This window comes from Physeter macrocephalus, chromosome 14 (genome assembly GCF_002837175.3).
Source record: "Physeter macrocephalus isolate SW-GA chromosome 14, ASM283717v5, whole genome shotgun sequence".
In the NCBI taxonomy this organism is placed as follows: domain Eukaryota; kingdom Metazoa; phylum Chordata; class Mammalia; order Artiodactyla; family Physeteridae; genus Physeter; species Physeter macrocephalus.
The window spans coordinates 78,036,444-78,049,025 of NC_041227.1; the positions used below are offsets into that span (position 1 = coordinate 78,036,444).

The 12,582-nt window shown below is 50.1% G+C and overlaps 1 protein-coding gene across 1 annotated transcript in view; it reads right to left on the reverse strand.

The window, feature by feature from the left end:
- FOXK1 (forkhead box K1) overlaps nt 1-38 on the reverse strand; it is a 60,185-nt gene extending 60,147 nt beyond the window's left edge. Inside the window, 1 exon segment of the mRNA XM_024121809.3 lies at nt 1-38. This exon segment is cut by the window's left edge and continues 11 nt beyond it. Coding sequence (XP_023977577.1) covers nt 1-38 — 38 coding nt within the window.
- Nucleotides 39-12,582: the final 12,544 nt, after the last annotated feature.

Below are 12,582 nucleotides of genomic sequence, written 5' to 3' on the forward strand. Positions count from 1 at the left end.
AGGGCGCGGGCCCCGCTGTCCTCGCCGCCTTCGGCCATGTTCGCACAGCTCCAAGCGGCCTCCGGCGGCGGCGCGGCGCAGGGGGCGGGGCTCCGCGGGGCACGGCGGGCGCGGGATCCCGGCCCGGATCGCGGCGGAGCGGAGCCGGCGGGCCGCGCGCCCCGCCCGCCGGGGCTCGCGGGGCGGGGTGGGGGACGGTGTCCGCGCCCGGCCCGCCTCGCCGGCCCCCGGGTAGCGCCTCGCCCACCGCCCCCGGCCGTGGGCTGTCCCTTCCTCCGTCCCGGGACTGGGGCGGGGAACCCCCGAAAAAGTCTCCCTGGAAAGTTTTGATCCTGGGTCACTCACTGGAGAAGGGACAACTGACGTCAGCAGTCTCCGGGGGGCCCTAGTGGCTCCATCCGCCAACCCTAAAGTGCGCTCCTTAAGCACCAAATTTAAGGGGTTTCGAGCTGTAACTGAAGTTTGCCTAAAGGTGCTTGCGATCCCTGATGCCCTGTGTGCCTTTTTGGAGTCATACATTCACTCAACAAGTATCTAGACAAGTATCCTGCGACCCATACTAGGGCCCGGTGCAGTCGCCGCCGGCCCTTTACACCTCTTACAGTCGCCCGGGGGAAGGCAGACGCCTGCAGAGGGGTCTTCTGTGAAAACGCGGAATTGGCCACCTTAGGCATCCTTCAGATCCCGCAGTGCTTCATGCATTCCTAATTCAGCCAGGGTCCCCTACAAAAAGGTGTCAGGGTCTGCACACTGCCATCATTTAATAATTATTGAGCGGGAGAAAACAGACCCTCCCTGGTAGAGCTTACGGTGTACTGGGAGATGCGGACAGGAATCAAGTAACATTCTAATAAATGCATACAAAATTACAGCTGTCTCGAGTCCCGTGAGGCATTGTGGCCCAGTGACATGTGTAGAGAGTGTGGCCCCCCTAGGGTGGGAAGCTTGTCTGCGTACCTACTGTCCAGCCTGGGGCTGCAACAGATATTAGGCCAACTGTCACATGATAGAATATATAGGTACAAACAGAATTAGTGCTTGGGGGACAAGTAAGACATTTTTACAAGAAGCTGTAACGGGAGAACCTACTTGAAGGTGGAGGAAGACAAAAACGGGGTCAGGGATCTCTTCCCTAAGGAGTGACACTTGAACTGAAGTCCAGGGATGATTAGGAGAGGGGATTGGAGTCCGGGGATGGCATTCCAGCCAAGGAACAGCACGTGCTAAGGAACAGAGCATGGTGCCTTCCCAGGACTGACAGGTGGAAAAGAGAGAGTGACCACATCAGCTGAACAACATCAGTCATGTAATTTGGGTCTCATCCCCAAAGCAGTGGGAACCACTGAGGGCCGGTAAGCAGAAGGGCAACATGCAGACCCACATACTGGAATTAGGATCACTGGCTGTCGGGCAGAGCCTGAATCCGAAAGGGGTCTGCGTGACCATAGGAGGCCAGCTAGGAAACTCGTAGACCAGGCCGGGGGCTGAATTAGGGAGATGGAGAGAAGTTGAGGGAGTCAAGCAATATTTATCTCAGACAAAGACGTTTACAGACACATTGCTGGTGGGAATGGAGAACGCTGCAGCCCCTCGAGAAAGCAGTTCGGTGGAAAACATACGATCATCTGATTCAGCGATTCCACTTTTCGGTCTATACCCACGAGAACTGAAAGCAGGGTCTTTATTTATTTGTTTTTAAATAAATTTGTTTATTTATTTTTGGCTGTGTTGGGTTTTCATTGCTGCATGCGGGCTTTCTCCAGTTGCAGCAAGCGAGGGCTACTCTTCGTTTCCATGCACGGGCTTCTCATTGCGGTGGCTTCTCTTGTGGAGCACGGGCCCTAGGCGCGCGGGCTTCAGTAGTTGCAGCACGCGGGCTCAGTAGTTGTGGCTCGCGGGCTCTAGAGCGCAGGCTCAGTAGCTGTGGTGCGTGGGCTTAGTTGCTCCGCGGCATGTGGGATCTTCCCAGACCAAGACTCGAACCCGTGTCCCCTGCAATGGCAGGTGGATTCCTAACCACGGTGCCACCAGAGAAGTCCCGAAAGCAGGGTTTTGAAATGACATTTGTACGCTCACGTTCATAGCAGCGTTATTCATAATATCCAAAAGATGGAAACAAGCCAAGGGTCCACCGACATGTCCGATGGGACATTATTCAGCCTTAAAACCAAAGGAAATTCTGACACCTGCTACAACGTGGATGAGCCCTAGAGACATGGGGCTAAGTGCCATCAACTGGTCACGAAAAGAGAGATCCTGTATGATGCCGCTTATGTGGGGTCCCTAGGGGACTCAAGGTCATAGAGACAGAAAGTAGAAGGGTGGTTACTTCCCAGAGGGACAGGGAATGAATGGGGAGTGAATGTTTAACGGGGACAGAGCTTCCGTTTTGCAAGATGAAAAAGTTTTGGAGATGACGGTGGTGATGGCTGCACAATAATGTGAATGTACTTGACACTACCGAACTGTACGCTTAAAATAGTTAAGACCGTAAATTTTGTGTTACGTGTCTTTTACCACAATTTTTCCTTTAAATAGAGAGATTTACATAAAACCTCCAAAGTTCTTTCCTCTGGCTCATCTGGGGTGACTTCTCTCTTGTTAATGACAGGTCTGTTTGAGAACAAGAGGGATATATGTGCTTCCACGGCCCTCAGGCTTGACGATATTAAATGTGAAGACTTCTGCACAGACTGGCAGACCTGGACAGTTCCTTTCCTGACCAGCAAGAACCTGTACGTGACAATGACAGGAGCTCCCAGGGCTGACTCACGATGACCCTGCAATCCTAGACGCCCACCGAACCTTGCAATTCCTTTCCTCTTAAACAGCAAGCCTTCGATACACTGACAGCTTCAACAGAGAGGGCCAGAAAAGGGGCAATAAAAAGGTATTATAGAGCCAGCAACGGAGAAAGTGAATTCTTCTCACACTCTGTCCGGCTCTAGAGGGCCTGCTAAAGCTGCTTCACGATGCATTCGCTCAAAAAAGGAAGAAATAAAAATTTGCGAGGGAGAACCCAGTCAACTGCTGGGAGCCCACGACACCCAGGCTCTTACCCGGATGGAAGCCTCTGGAGCTGGTCGCAGGAACAAAAAGGAACAGAATTAACTACAAGACACTAAACCGTTTACAAGAAAAACACACCGTATTGGGGGGTGACGATGAAGGCCATGTTAAAAAGAGGCCATGAAATATCTGGAGAAACAATCCATTAAAAACAAACACACGTGGGACTTCCCTGGTGGCGCAGTGGTTAGGAATTCGCCTGCCAATGCAGGGGACACGGGTTCGAGCCCTGGTGCAGGAAGATCCCACATGCCGCGGAGCATCTGAACCTGTGCGCCACAACTACTGAGCCTGCGCTCTAGAGCCCTCGAGCCACAACTACTGAAGCCCGCGCGCCCAGAGCCCGTGCTCCGCAGCAAGAGAAGCAACTGCAACGAGAAGCCCGCGCACCGCAACGAAGAGCAGCCCCCGCTCGCCGCGACTAGAGAAAAGCCCGCGTGCAGCAACCAAGACCCAACACAGCCAAAAAAAAAAAAAGATGATTAAAGTCTTAAAAAAAAATAAAAACAAAAACCCATGAACAGATCCTTCACTAAAGATATAGGCGTGAAAAACAAGCCCAGGAAAATATGCTCAACATCATTCATTGTTAGGGAGCACGATAAAACCACGCTGGGATAGCTGTTAAAATTGATGAGAAGGTCTGGAGTCCCACGTGGCTCGCAGAATTCAAGACGGTGCCGCCATTTTGGAAAAGTCTGGCAGTTTCTTATACAGTTCAACTACCCTACCAAATGACCTGCAGTCCCATCACTGGCTATTTATCCAAGTGAAATGAAAACTTGTGTGGACGCAAAAACTTGTACGTGATTAGCTGTAGTGGTTTTCTTCCTAGAGACCCCAGACCCGACAACCCAACAATCCAAATGCACCTCACTTGGGGAGTGGGAAACAAACTTAGGCACAACCGTACGACGGAACGTCATGCAGCACTCAAAAGGAGCAAAGGATGCATACACAGGACAACACGGAGGACCCCAAGTGCATCCTGTATGCTTTCACTTGTAGGACATTCTGGAAAAAGAAAAACTCCAGAGACAGAAACAGATGAGTGATTCCAGGGGCTGGAGGTCTGGGGAGAGGCCAACTACAAAACGACACGTGGGAATCCTGGGTGGGAGGTGATGAGTGTGGTGGTGGTTATATGACTCCATGTATTTGTCAAAAGTAGCAGAACTGTACACAAAAAAAGTGAACTTTACTCCATGTACCTTTTACTCTACGTACATTTAATTTACAATTTATATATATATATATATATACACATCTCTAGAGAGTTTGTGATTATAGACCCAAAACAAGGGTTAAGGGCCATGTCGTTCAATGCAGAAGCCGCTAGTCACATCTGGCTATCTACACTTACACTCTAATGAAAATGAAATAAAATGAAACCCTTCCTGTGGAACGTGGCAGGAGCCACATTTCAAGAGCTGGATCTGGAGACCCACGTGGCTAACGGCTGCTGTACTGAACAGTGCAGATGAAGAAAGTTCCCATAACTGCAGAAAGTTCTGGACCGTGCTGCTCTGGGGGTGGGGTGTGGCTGGGCTGCCCCTGCCCTCTCCTCCCTTCATCCTCCAAGGTCAGGGAGTCACACCAACGTGCTGCTGGCAGAGCCGTACAATAAGACCTCCGCAAAGAGCGCCGACGGGGTCACCCTCCTGCCTTGAGCCGAAGGGGTCCTCGCTTGGCCTGCTGTTCCCCATCACAAGACAGGGGCCCAGTGGAAACCCCTCCACCGAGTCCTGGCTGGGTCTGAAGGTGGGCAGATGGGCTGAGAAGCTTCAGAGTTGGAAAGCGGCGGGCCCACGCTCACAGCTTCCGAGGGCCTGAAGCTCGACACGCATCTGGCAAGTGACTGATGAGCCCAGACCGTTCTCTGCGTTCGCAGCGTCCCCTTCCTTTTCCTGTCTGCTGAATGTCACTTCCTGCTGCTTCGGTATCCTTCTCGGATCCTCCCTGCATCGCCAGAGCTGCTTCCTGTCTGCTCACTGAGTCCCTGGGGCGTTACATCACCCAGTGATGGGTCTCTGACCACTACCGAGAAGGACTACAGAAGATAGAGACAGACAGACAGAATAATCCTGCAAGCAACTTCCTCACCCATTTGAGGCCCCCCAAACCTGAGAGAGATGGCCCATGTGTCCTCAGCTCACTTGGAACAGGCTGGCTTGTTTTTCTTTTACAGCCTCCCCTGGCCACCCTGTCATTTAGAACCGATCATATTTCTTAAACGCTAATTCAGGAAAAGACATGTCTGACTTCAACGCCACAGGAAACTTGTTCAAACAAAGCCGGGGTGAAAACTACTCTTGACAGAACACTCGGGCGTTGGCGCTCAGGAAAAAAGAAAGATGTTCTCTGTGTTACTCATCCACGGCTGTGGAACAGCAGACGGTTCCAAAACGTTAGCAGCTGAAACCAATCAACGTGTACCATCTCACAGTGTCTGTGCGTCAGGACTTCGGGGGTGACCCAGCGGGGTGGTCCTGGCTCGCTCGGGGTCTCTCGTGAGACGCTGGCAGGGCTGCGTCTTCCAGACGTTTGCCTGAGCCTGGAGGATTCGCCGCGTCAAGACGAAGCAGAACGAAGGTGCTGGGGGAGGGGCGCCAGCCCCACTGTTAACCAGCTCTGTGCCCTCAAACAAGTTACGTGGCCACTGGGCCTCAGTTTCCTCTGCTGTGAAATGGGCTTAGGGCTGTTGGGGGACACTGAGAGAGTCACTCCTGTGACCTCAACAAATGCAGAGTGTTTTGTAAAAACAGACTTGGAAATAAGGAAAGCAAGACTCTTAGCCCGAGGGCCAGCTCCGCAGAAGCCCCCAGAAGCTGCTCAGCCAGGCAGGCCTTACAGAGAGTAGAAAGAACGCACGATGCCTGTTCTCCTCCCCTGATGGAAGGAAGCTCAAGGGGATTTTTTTTTTTTTTTTTCCTGATCTTTACTGTGAAAACCTGGCAGGGCTTCCGGTGGTAAAACTCATGGCAGTGTCAGGGCCCCCAGGACGGGCCCCCAGGAGGGTGTGATCTGTCCACCCAGCCCTGGGTGCCCCCCACCGTTTCCTGTTCTCCGGCTTCGTGCATCGTGACTCTGCATTCGTCTGTCTGTCCCAACAACCTAGCGTGGCGGTTTGCCCTGTGACCTCACTGCTCTGGCAGATCTAAGATGAGTTTTGATCCTTCAGCTCATTTAGCTTTTCTCTTGCGTGGCTGGGAGTGGTGTGTTATGGACCAATGTAAGCTCCGTGCGTGCAGGAATGGAGACAGGTCATTCCAAGCAGTAATTCAGCAGCTCTGTTTCTGCTTCTCCGCGAAGGTTTCTGTGCTGTTAGTTCCACCACAAGCAGGCACAATTCTCGAAGCGCTCAGGGGCCCGCTCTTCTGGAGAGACATCCGATGGGCTGCATAAGTCACCTTTGCACCCGGTGAACAGGTCACGCCAGGTTTTTAAGTCAGCGGCCTGAAGTCAGGCCCTCCGAGCGCCCGGTCAGTGGTGTCACCCCAGTGGAGGGTCCCCACTGCAGACAAAACCAGCCTCTGACTGATGAGCCGCTGGGGTTGTGCCCTCGGCGGGAGCCTTTGCTACACCCCTGAGGATGCAGCTGGGCAGAAGTGATGGTCCTTCTAAGGCTTCATGACCCAGAACACACGCAGAAACCCCAGAGGGATAATTTATAGCCGCTTTATAATGTATAGCTCTCGAGCACTGGAAATGGGACTCAGCCAAAGTGAGATGTGCTGTCCGTGTAAAACACACCACACACCGATTTCAAAGACCTAGTTAAAAAAAAGGCAAAAGGTTATTAATAGTATTTTATATATTTATATTGGTTATAGTTTGAAACGATAATTTTTTGGATATATTGGGTTAAATAAAATGGACTACCCAGGTTAATTTCACCTGTTTCTTTTTACCGTTTTCATGCAGTTACTAGAAAATAAAAAATTACCTCTGTGCCTCACATCTGTGGCTCGTATTATACTTCTATCAGACGGGACTGTTATAGGCCAACGTAACGTTTTCGTCCCAATAGATGTTTCGGTCTCGCTTATGACGGTGCTCTGAATTTGTGTTTTAGCAGAGCTTGGGCTGATTTCTATCAATCTGGTGTCTTTGCATCATGTGTATTCCTTCCTCTTTGGTTATCAGAGCACTCTGTGGGAGTTTTCATGTCCAAAGGGTCTGAGTTTGTGGCTGGATCGGCCGAGGGAGGTGGAGAGATTTAAAAGAGCACAGGGACCACGTGGTGAGCTTTGCCGTCTCCGCCGCTGGGTGCTTCGGTTTTCTGCCACGGAAACCCACTCTGGCCAACTTCAACAAAAAGGGAATGTGTTGGCATGATGCTAGGTTGATCACAGAACTGGAGAAAGCCGAGATCCAGCTTTCAGAAAGGGCTGGAGTCACAGCAGCCCTGGGATTTAGCTGCGAAAACCCCAAGGCTGGTCTCCCAGGATGCCTGCACTGGGATTCACCGGCTCCAAGCTTTCCCCTTTCTTGCATCAGTCCATAGGAGATTGGAATTCCCGGGAGAAAGCAGCTGACGGGTTTAGGGAGGTTCTGTGCCCAGGCCTGGGCCGGCCCTGGAAGGCGTCATGCAGCCCACGCTGTGGGGCTGGCCCGTCCACGGAGCAGTCTGGTTACTGTTAACAGAAGGGGCGGGGACCCGGAGAGGGTAAACAATAGATGTCCACCTCTTCATTCCAACTAGATTTCGTAAGGGACCCGCCAAGAACTCAGCCAATTCAGCGTTTTTTCAAAGACTCTTAAGCTCATCTTTTAAAACTTTTAATTGTGGGAACGTTGAACACACAGACAAAAGAAGACAGAATAATACAACAAACGTACCCAAAACCCAGCTCCAGCAGGGATCCGTATACACAGCCTTGTTTCATCTATAAGCCGCCCAAATCCTCTCGTATGATTTTGAAGCTAATGTCAGGCATTATATCATTTCCTATAATTCAGTGTGTATCCCTAAAAGATAAGAGTTGGTTTTTAAAAAAATCACCACAGTATTATAAGCCATGAAAGAATCCTAATCCTGCCTTAAGAGTATACAATTTTTGGCCACTGTTTAGATTTTCATCTTTTAATAACCTTATTGAGGGATAATTTCCCTCAATCGAGGTATAATTTACATACCACAAGATTCACGCACTGTAACGTACAGTTTGACAAATTCTTGGAGGATTGTACAGTTGTTCAATAATCACCCCAATCCAGTTTCAGAATATTTCTGTCCCCTCAAAAGTTCCCTCAGGCCCATCTGCAGTCAACCCTCACTCTGACCTGCAGCCTCAGGCAAACACGGATGTGCTTCTCTTCTCTATGGTTTTTCCTTTTCTACCAATTTCCCATACACAGAATCACACGCTACGTGGTCTTTTGTGTCTGGCTTCTTTCACAAAGCGCAAGGTTTGGGGGTTCATCCGTGTCGCACGGATCAGCAGTTCATTCCTGTTATTGCTGGCAATGCTCTACCGGATGAATATACCACCGTTTAAAAAAAGAAATCAGTCCACAAGTTGAGAGACACATGTGTTGTTTCCAGTTTGGGTTTTAGTAAAACTTCTGCTGTAAACTTTTATGCACTACTTGTTGACATGTGTTTTCATTTCTCTCCAGTAGATTTATAGGGATGGAATTGCCGGGTTACACGCCGAATGTATACTTAACTTTTAAAGAAATTACCAGACCGTTTTCCCAAGTGACTGCAGAATTTTATGTTCCCAACAACGAGGGAGGATTCTCTTAATCTCTTTTAGTCCATGTTTTCCCTCCACCTCCTTTTTCCCCCCTTTTGATTTATTTTTAAAAACGGGGTCACTTGTTCATTAAAGTTTCCCAGAGTCTGTTTCCCACTTTTGCTGATTGCATCTCATGGAGCCTCAGTTCATCTGAGCTAAAACAAACAAACGAACAAAAACAAGATTAAGCTGCACCTACAGTCAGTACACAAAGTGTACACAAACCCTAAAGTCTAAGGGAGTTGGTAGAGATAAATCCCGGTTCTAATTCTGAGCTTCCCAACAGCCCAAAGAAGGAAAGAGGTTTGGTTACAAGAGTCACTGTCCATAAGATAAAAACAAACTGACTGCTCTGAGGAAGCTGGCTTTTTCCTGCCAGAGACCAATGAGAAATTTCCACCATCATTTCCTCTTCCTTATTAGGGACGGGGTAGGAATTAGTGGGGCAGCGACCAGCCAGTGCACGACAATGTTTTTGTCAGGGGACGTCAAGGATTAAAAAAAAAAAAAAAAAAAAAAGCCGGTGGGCTCCTTTGGGATCTGATGAGGTAACATAACAAGCCAGACTCCCAATCCCAGGTCAAGAGAGGCGACTTTGAACCACATAATTCAGGTCCTCACGTGAGCGTTCATCATCCAAGCCCCAGTGCTGTGTTTCTGGGAAGAGAAAGAAACACTGCTATAACGTAAAGATAATTCCCAACAAAGTACCTACTGTATTAGCTGCCCTTTCAGGTCTGTACCAAACCTCCCCACAAAACACAAAAATATGCAAACAAAACGAAAACAAACAAAAAACCCACTGTCGATTCATCCTTTTTTTGTTTGTTTTTAAGTCCAGTAGAGTTGATTTACGATGTTGTGTTAGTTTCAGGTGTACAGCAAAGTGATTCAATTCTTTCTGATTCTTTTCCACTATAGGTTCCTACAAGATATTGAATATAGTTCCCTGTGCGCTAAAGTAGGTCCTATGTTGTTTATCTGTTTTATATACAGTAATGTGTACCTGCTAATCCCGAGCTCCTAATTTATTCTTTCCCCCCCGCCTTCCCCTTTGGTAACCGTAAGTTTGTTTTCTATGTCTGTGAGCCTGTTTCTGTTTTGTAGAGAAGTTGATAAGCAGCCTTTAAATGCAGATTATAAGCACGGTCCTCTGTGCCCATTCTCTTACCCTCAAGTGACAAACGGGCAAGTGTCTGAGATGTAGGGGGACAAAGACCCGCAGATGAATAAGTGGCACCTTCCTGAGGAGGGTGACTTCCTCGGCCGGCTTCCCATGCTGTGGACCTGCCTCTCCCGCTGAGGCCACGTTTGGCCAGCTTATCTCGGAGGCACAAGGAGAGACCCCCCCCACCCACCGCCAGCCAGTAAAGGAGATGTTTGGCCCTGACCTTGCTTGTTGCAAACCTGGCTTAGATAAACTCACGTCCCTCGCATCCTCTTTTTCTTCTAAGTGTCAGCTGTACATCAGGCTCCATCTCAGCACTTTCCTCTCCCTCCTTTCTCACTGACCACGTCGCACCTTGGACGTCTCCACGGTGACCAAGGGCGCTGGACAAGAGCAACTTTTCACCCCAAGGAACTTGAACATGGAGTTCCTGGCTTACTTGAAGCCTCACTGTTTATTCCAAGTCCCGACTTCCTGGCAGGAGCTAAATAATTTCAATACCTTATATTTTTGTAGCAATTTATAAATGTAAGATGTGAGAGAATGAATTCGAATCCAAGCCCCAGGAGGGCGGGGACCGTCTTTTGTTTGCTCTGGCTTCCTAGCACCCGTGACAGAGTTCGTGCTCAAAGTGTTGTTTGAATGGATGCGTGACCATGAATGTACAGCCATTCTACGGGATGTAGGAGATGTCCTTGTGTTTCTACAAAATTTAAAAATAATTCTTTGAGTGCAGAGGTGGTGCAAAATTCAGTTTCTCTCTTGCTGGCATCCTCCTTCTAACCCGGAGGTGTGCAGAGGCCTAGGTGTCCTGCAGGAGGGCTCAGGCCTTCAGCCCACACTGAGCTTTGCCGATACGTCCTTTGACCAAGACCAATGCGGTCAAGGACGCCGCAGCTTTGTGGCCAAAGTCAGACACAGCAATTTTTGGCAAGGCTGGAAGCCTGGTTTGTGGGGTCCAACCTTCCCATGTGCAGCCCTGTTCCCTTCTTGGGGCTCTCCAAGAGAGCAGGACTTGGGTCCCCGCGGCTCACAGCACCCCGCAATCCGGCACCTTCCTTGATCTTGGTTTGCGACCCCTCCTCTGGGAGGGGCTGGGAGCCACCGCTTCTGGGAACCCTTCTCTCTCCTTCTCCCTCCTCGGAGGCCCTAGTATAACCCCTCATTGAAAGCTTAGGCTTCACTTCTGCAACCCAAGCTCACCTAAAACAAGAGGACACAAAGCCCGGCTACTTTCAAAAATAAACACAGAGAGGACAAAAATACAAATTTATATTTCAGGAAACACCCCGCCGCGGACATTTTGAGGAGCCTGTCTTCATGTCTTGTCATTTTCAAAGTTGCTGCTGTTTTTTTTAAAAAATCTGATTTGCTTGCAGAGGCCAACACAGAGGGAGGTGTCATCAGTTCCATTTTACGGCCTGGAGGCTGAGGTTCCAATAGGACTGGTGAGGTGCCCTCGGCTTGCAGAGGTGGGCCTGCAGCCCAGTCTTTCCCACCCTCATGAGGGGATTAGAGACTGCTGTCCTGGTTTTACAGCCAAGAAGATGGCCACGCAGACTTGAGTCTCATCCAAGCTCACAGAAGCTGCTAGTGAAACATTAACCAGGCTGTCCCAGCAGATCTTCCCCTACCAGATTCCCAGCTCTCCCTTCTGGGTCACAATTTACTTCAGTTGACATTTATTGAGCACCTATTGTGTGCCAGGCACTGTGCTGGGCGTCTTGGGTATATTATTTAATTCTCCAAGCAACCCTGCGAAAGGCGTTATTAGCAGCTCCATTCCGACAGGGCCGAAAAGTGAAACTAAGATCTAGAGAAGGGAAATGACTTGCCTGAGGACACGTTGCTCGTGGGACGGGCTGAACTGAGGCTTAGCTCTCAGGCCATCTGATGCTAAAGCCCCCTCCAGCTCTTGGTACTCCCTGCTCTTTGCAAAGGGACGGAAATAATTGGAGGGGAAGTTACTAAAATACTTGAGCAAAAAGCTTTCCCTTTGTACTTTCTACAAAATGCTCTGTAACCCATGCAGATGATAATATGCCTGGGTCCTCAGATTAATGGAGCTGATGGCATGCGGGTGTGTTGGGTGCATGGACAGGCCCTGGAGTCAGAGCCCCTTAGGGTCCAAATGCAGCTCCAACACTTAGTAAGTGCAGGGCCCTGGGCAAGGCACTTAGTCTCCAGAGGTCTCAGTTTCCCCTCTTCGCACGAACCTCCAGACCACAGGAGGGCTGTGCGTCCAGGGCATGGTGCGCGGCCCAGCAGGTAAGCAAGCTCTCCACCCGCGCTACTGTCAGGACGACCCAGATGCAACTGCCACTCAGAACTGGGCAAACGCGGTCCATTGGCGCTCCTTTCACATGGTTCAACCTCAACTTATAATCAAAACTGAAGTTGAGAGTCTTCCCTGGTGGTCCAGTGGTTAAGACTTCGCCTTCCAGGACTTCCCGGGTGGCGCAGTGGTTAAGAATCCGCCTACCAATGCAGGAGACATGGGTTCGAGCCCTGGTCTGGGAAGATCCCACATGCCACAGAGCAACTAAGCCCGTGCGCCACAACTACCGAGCCCACGTGCCACAACTACTGAAGCCCGTGCGC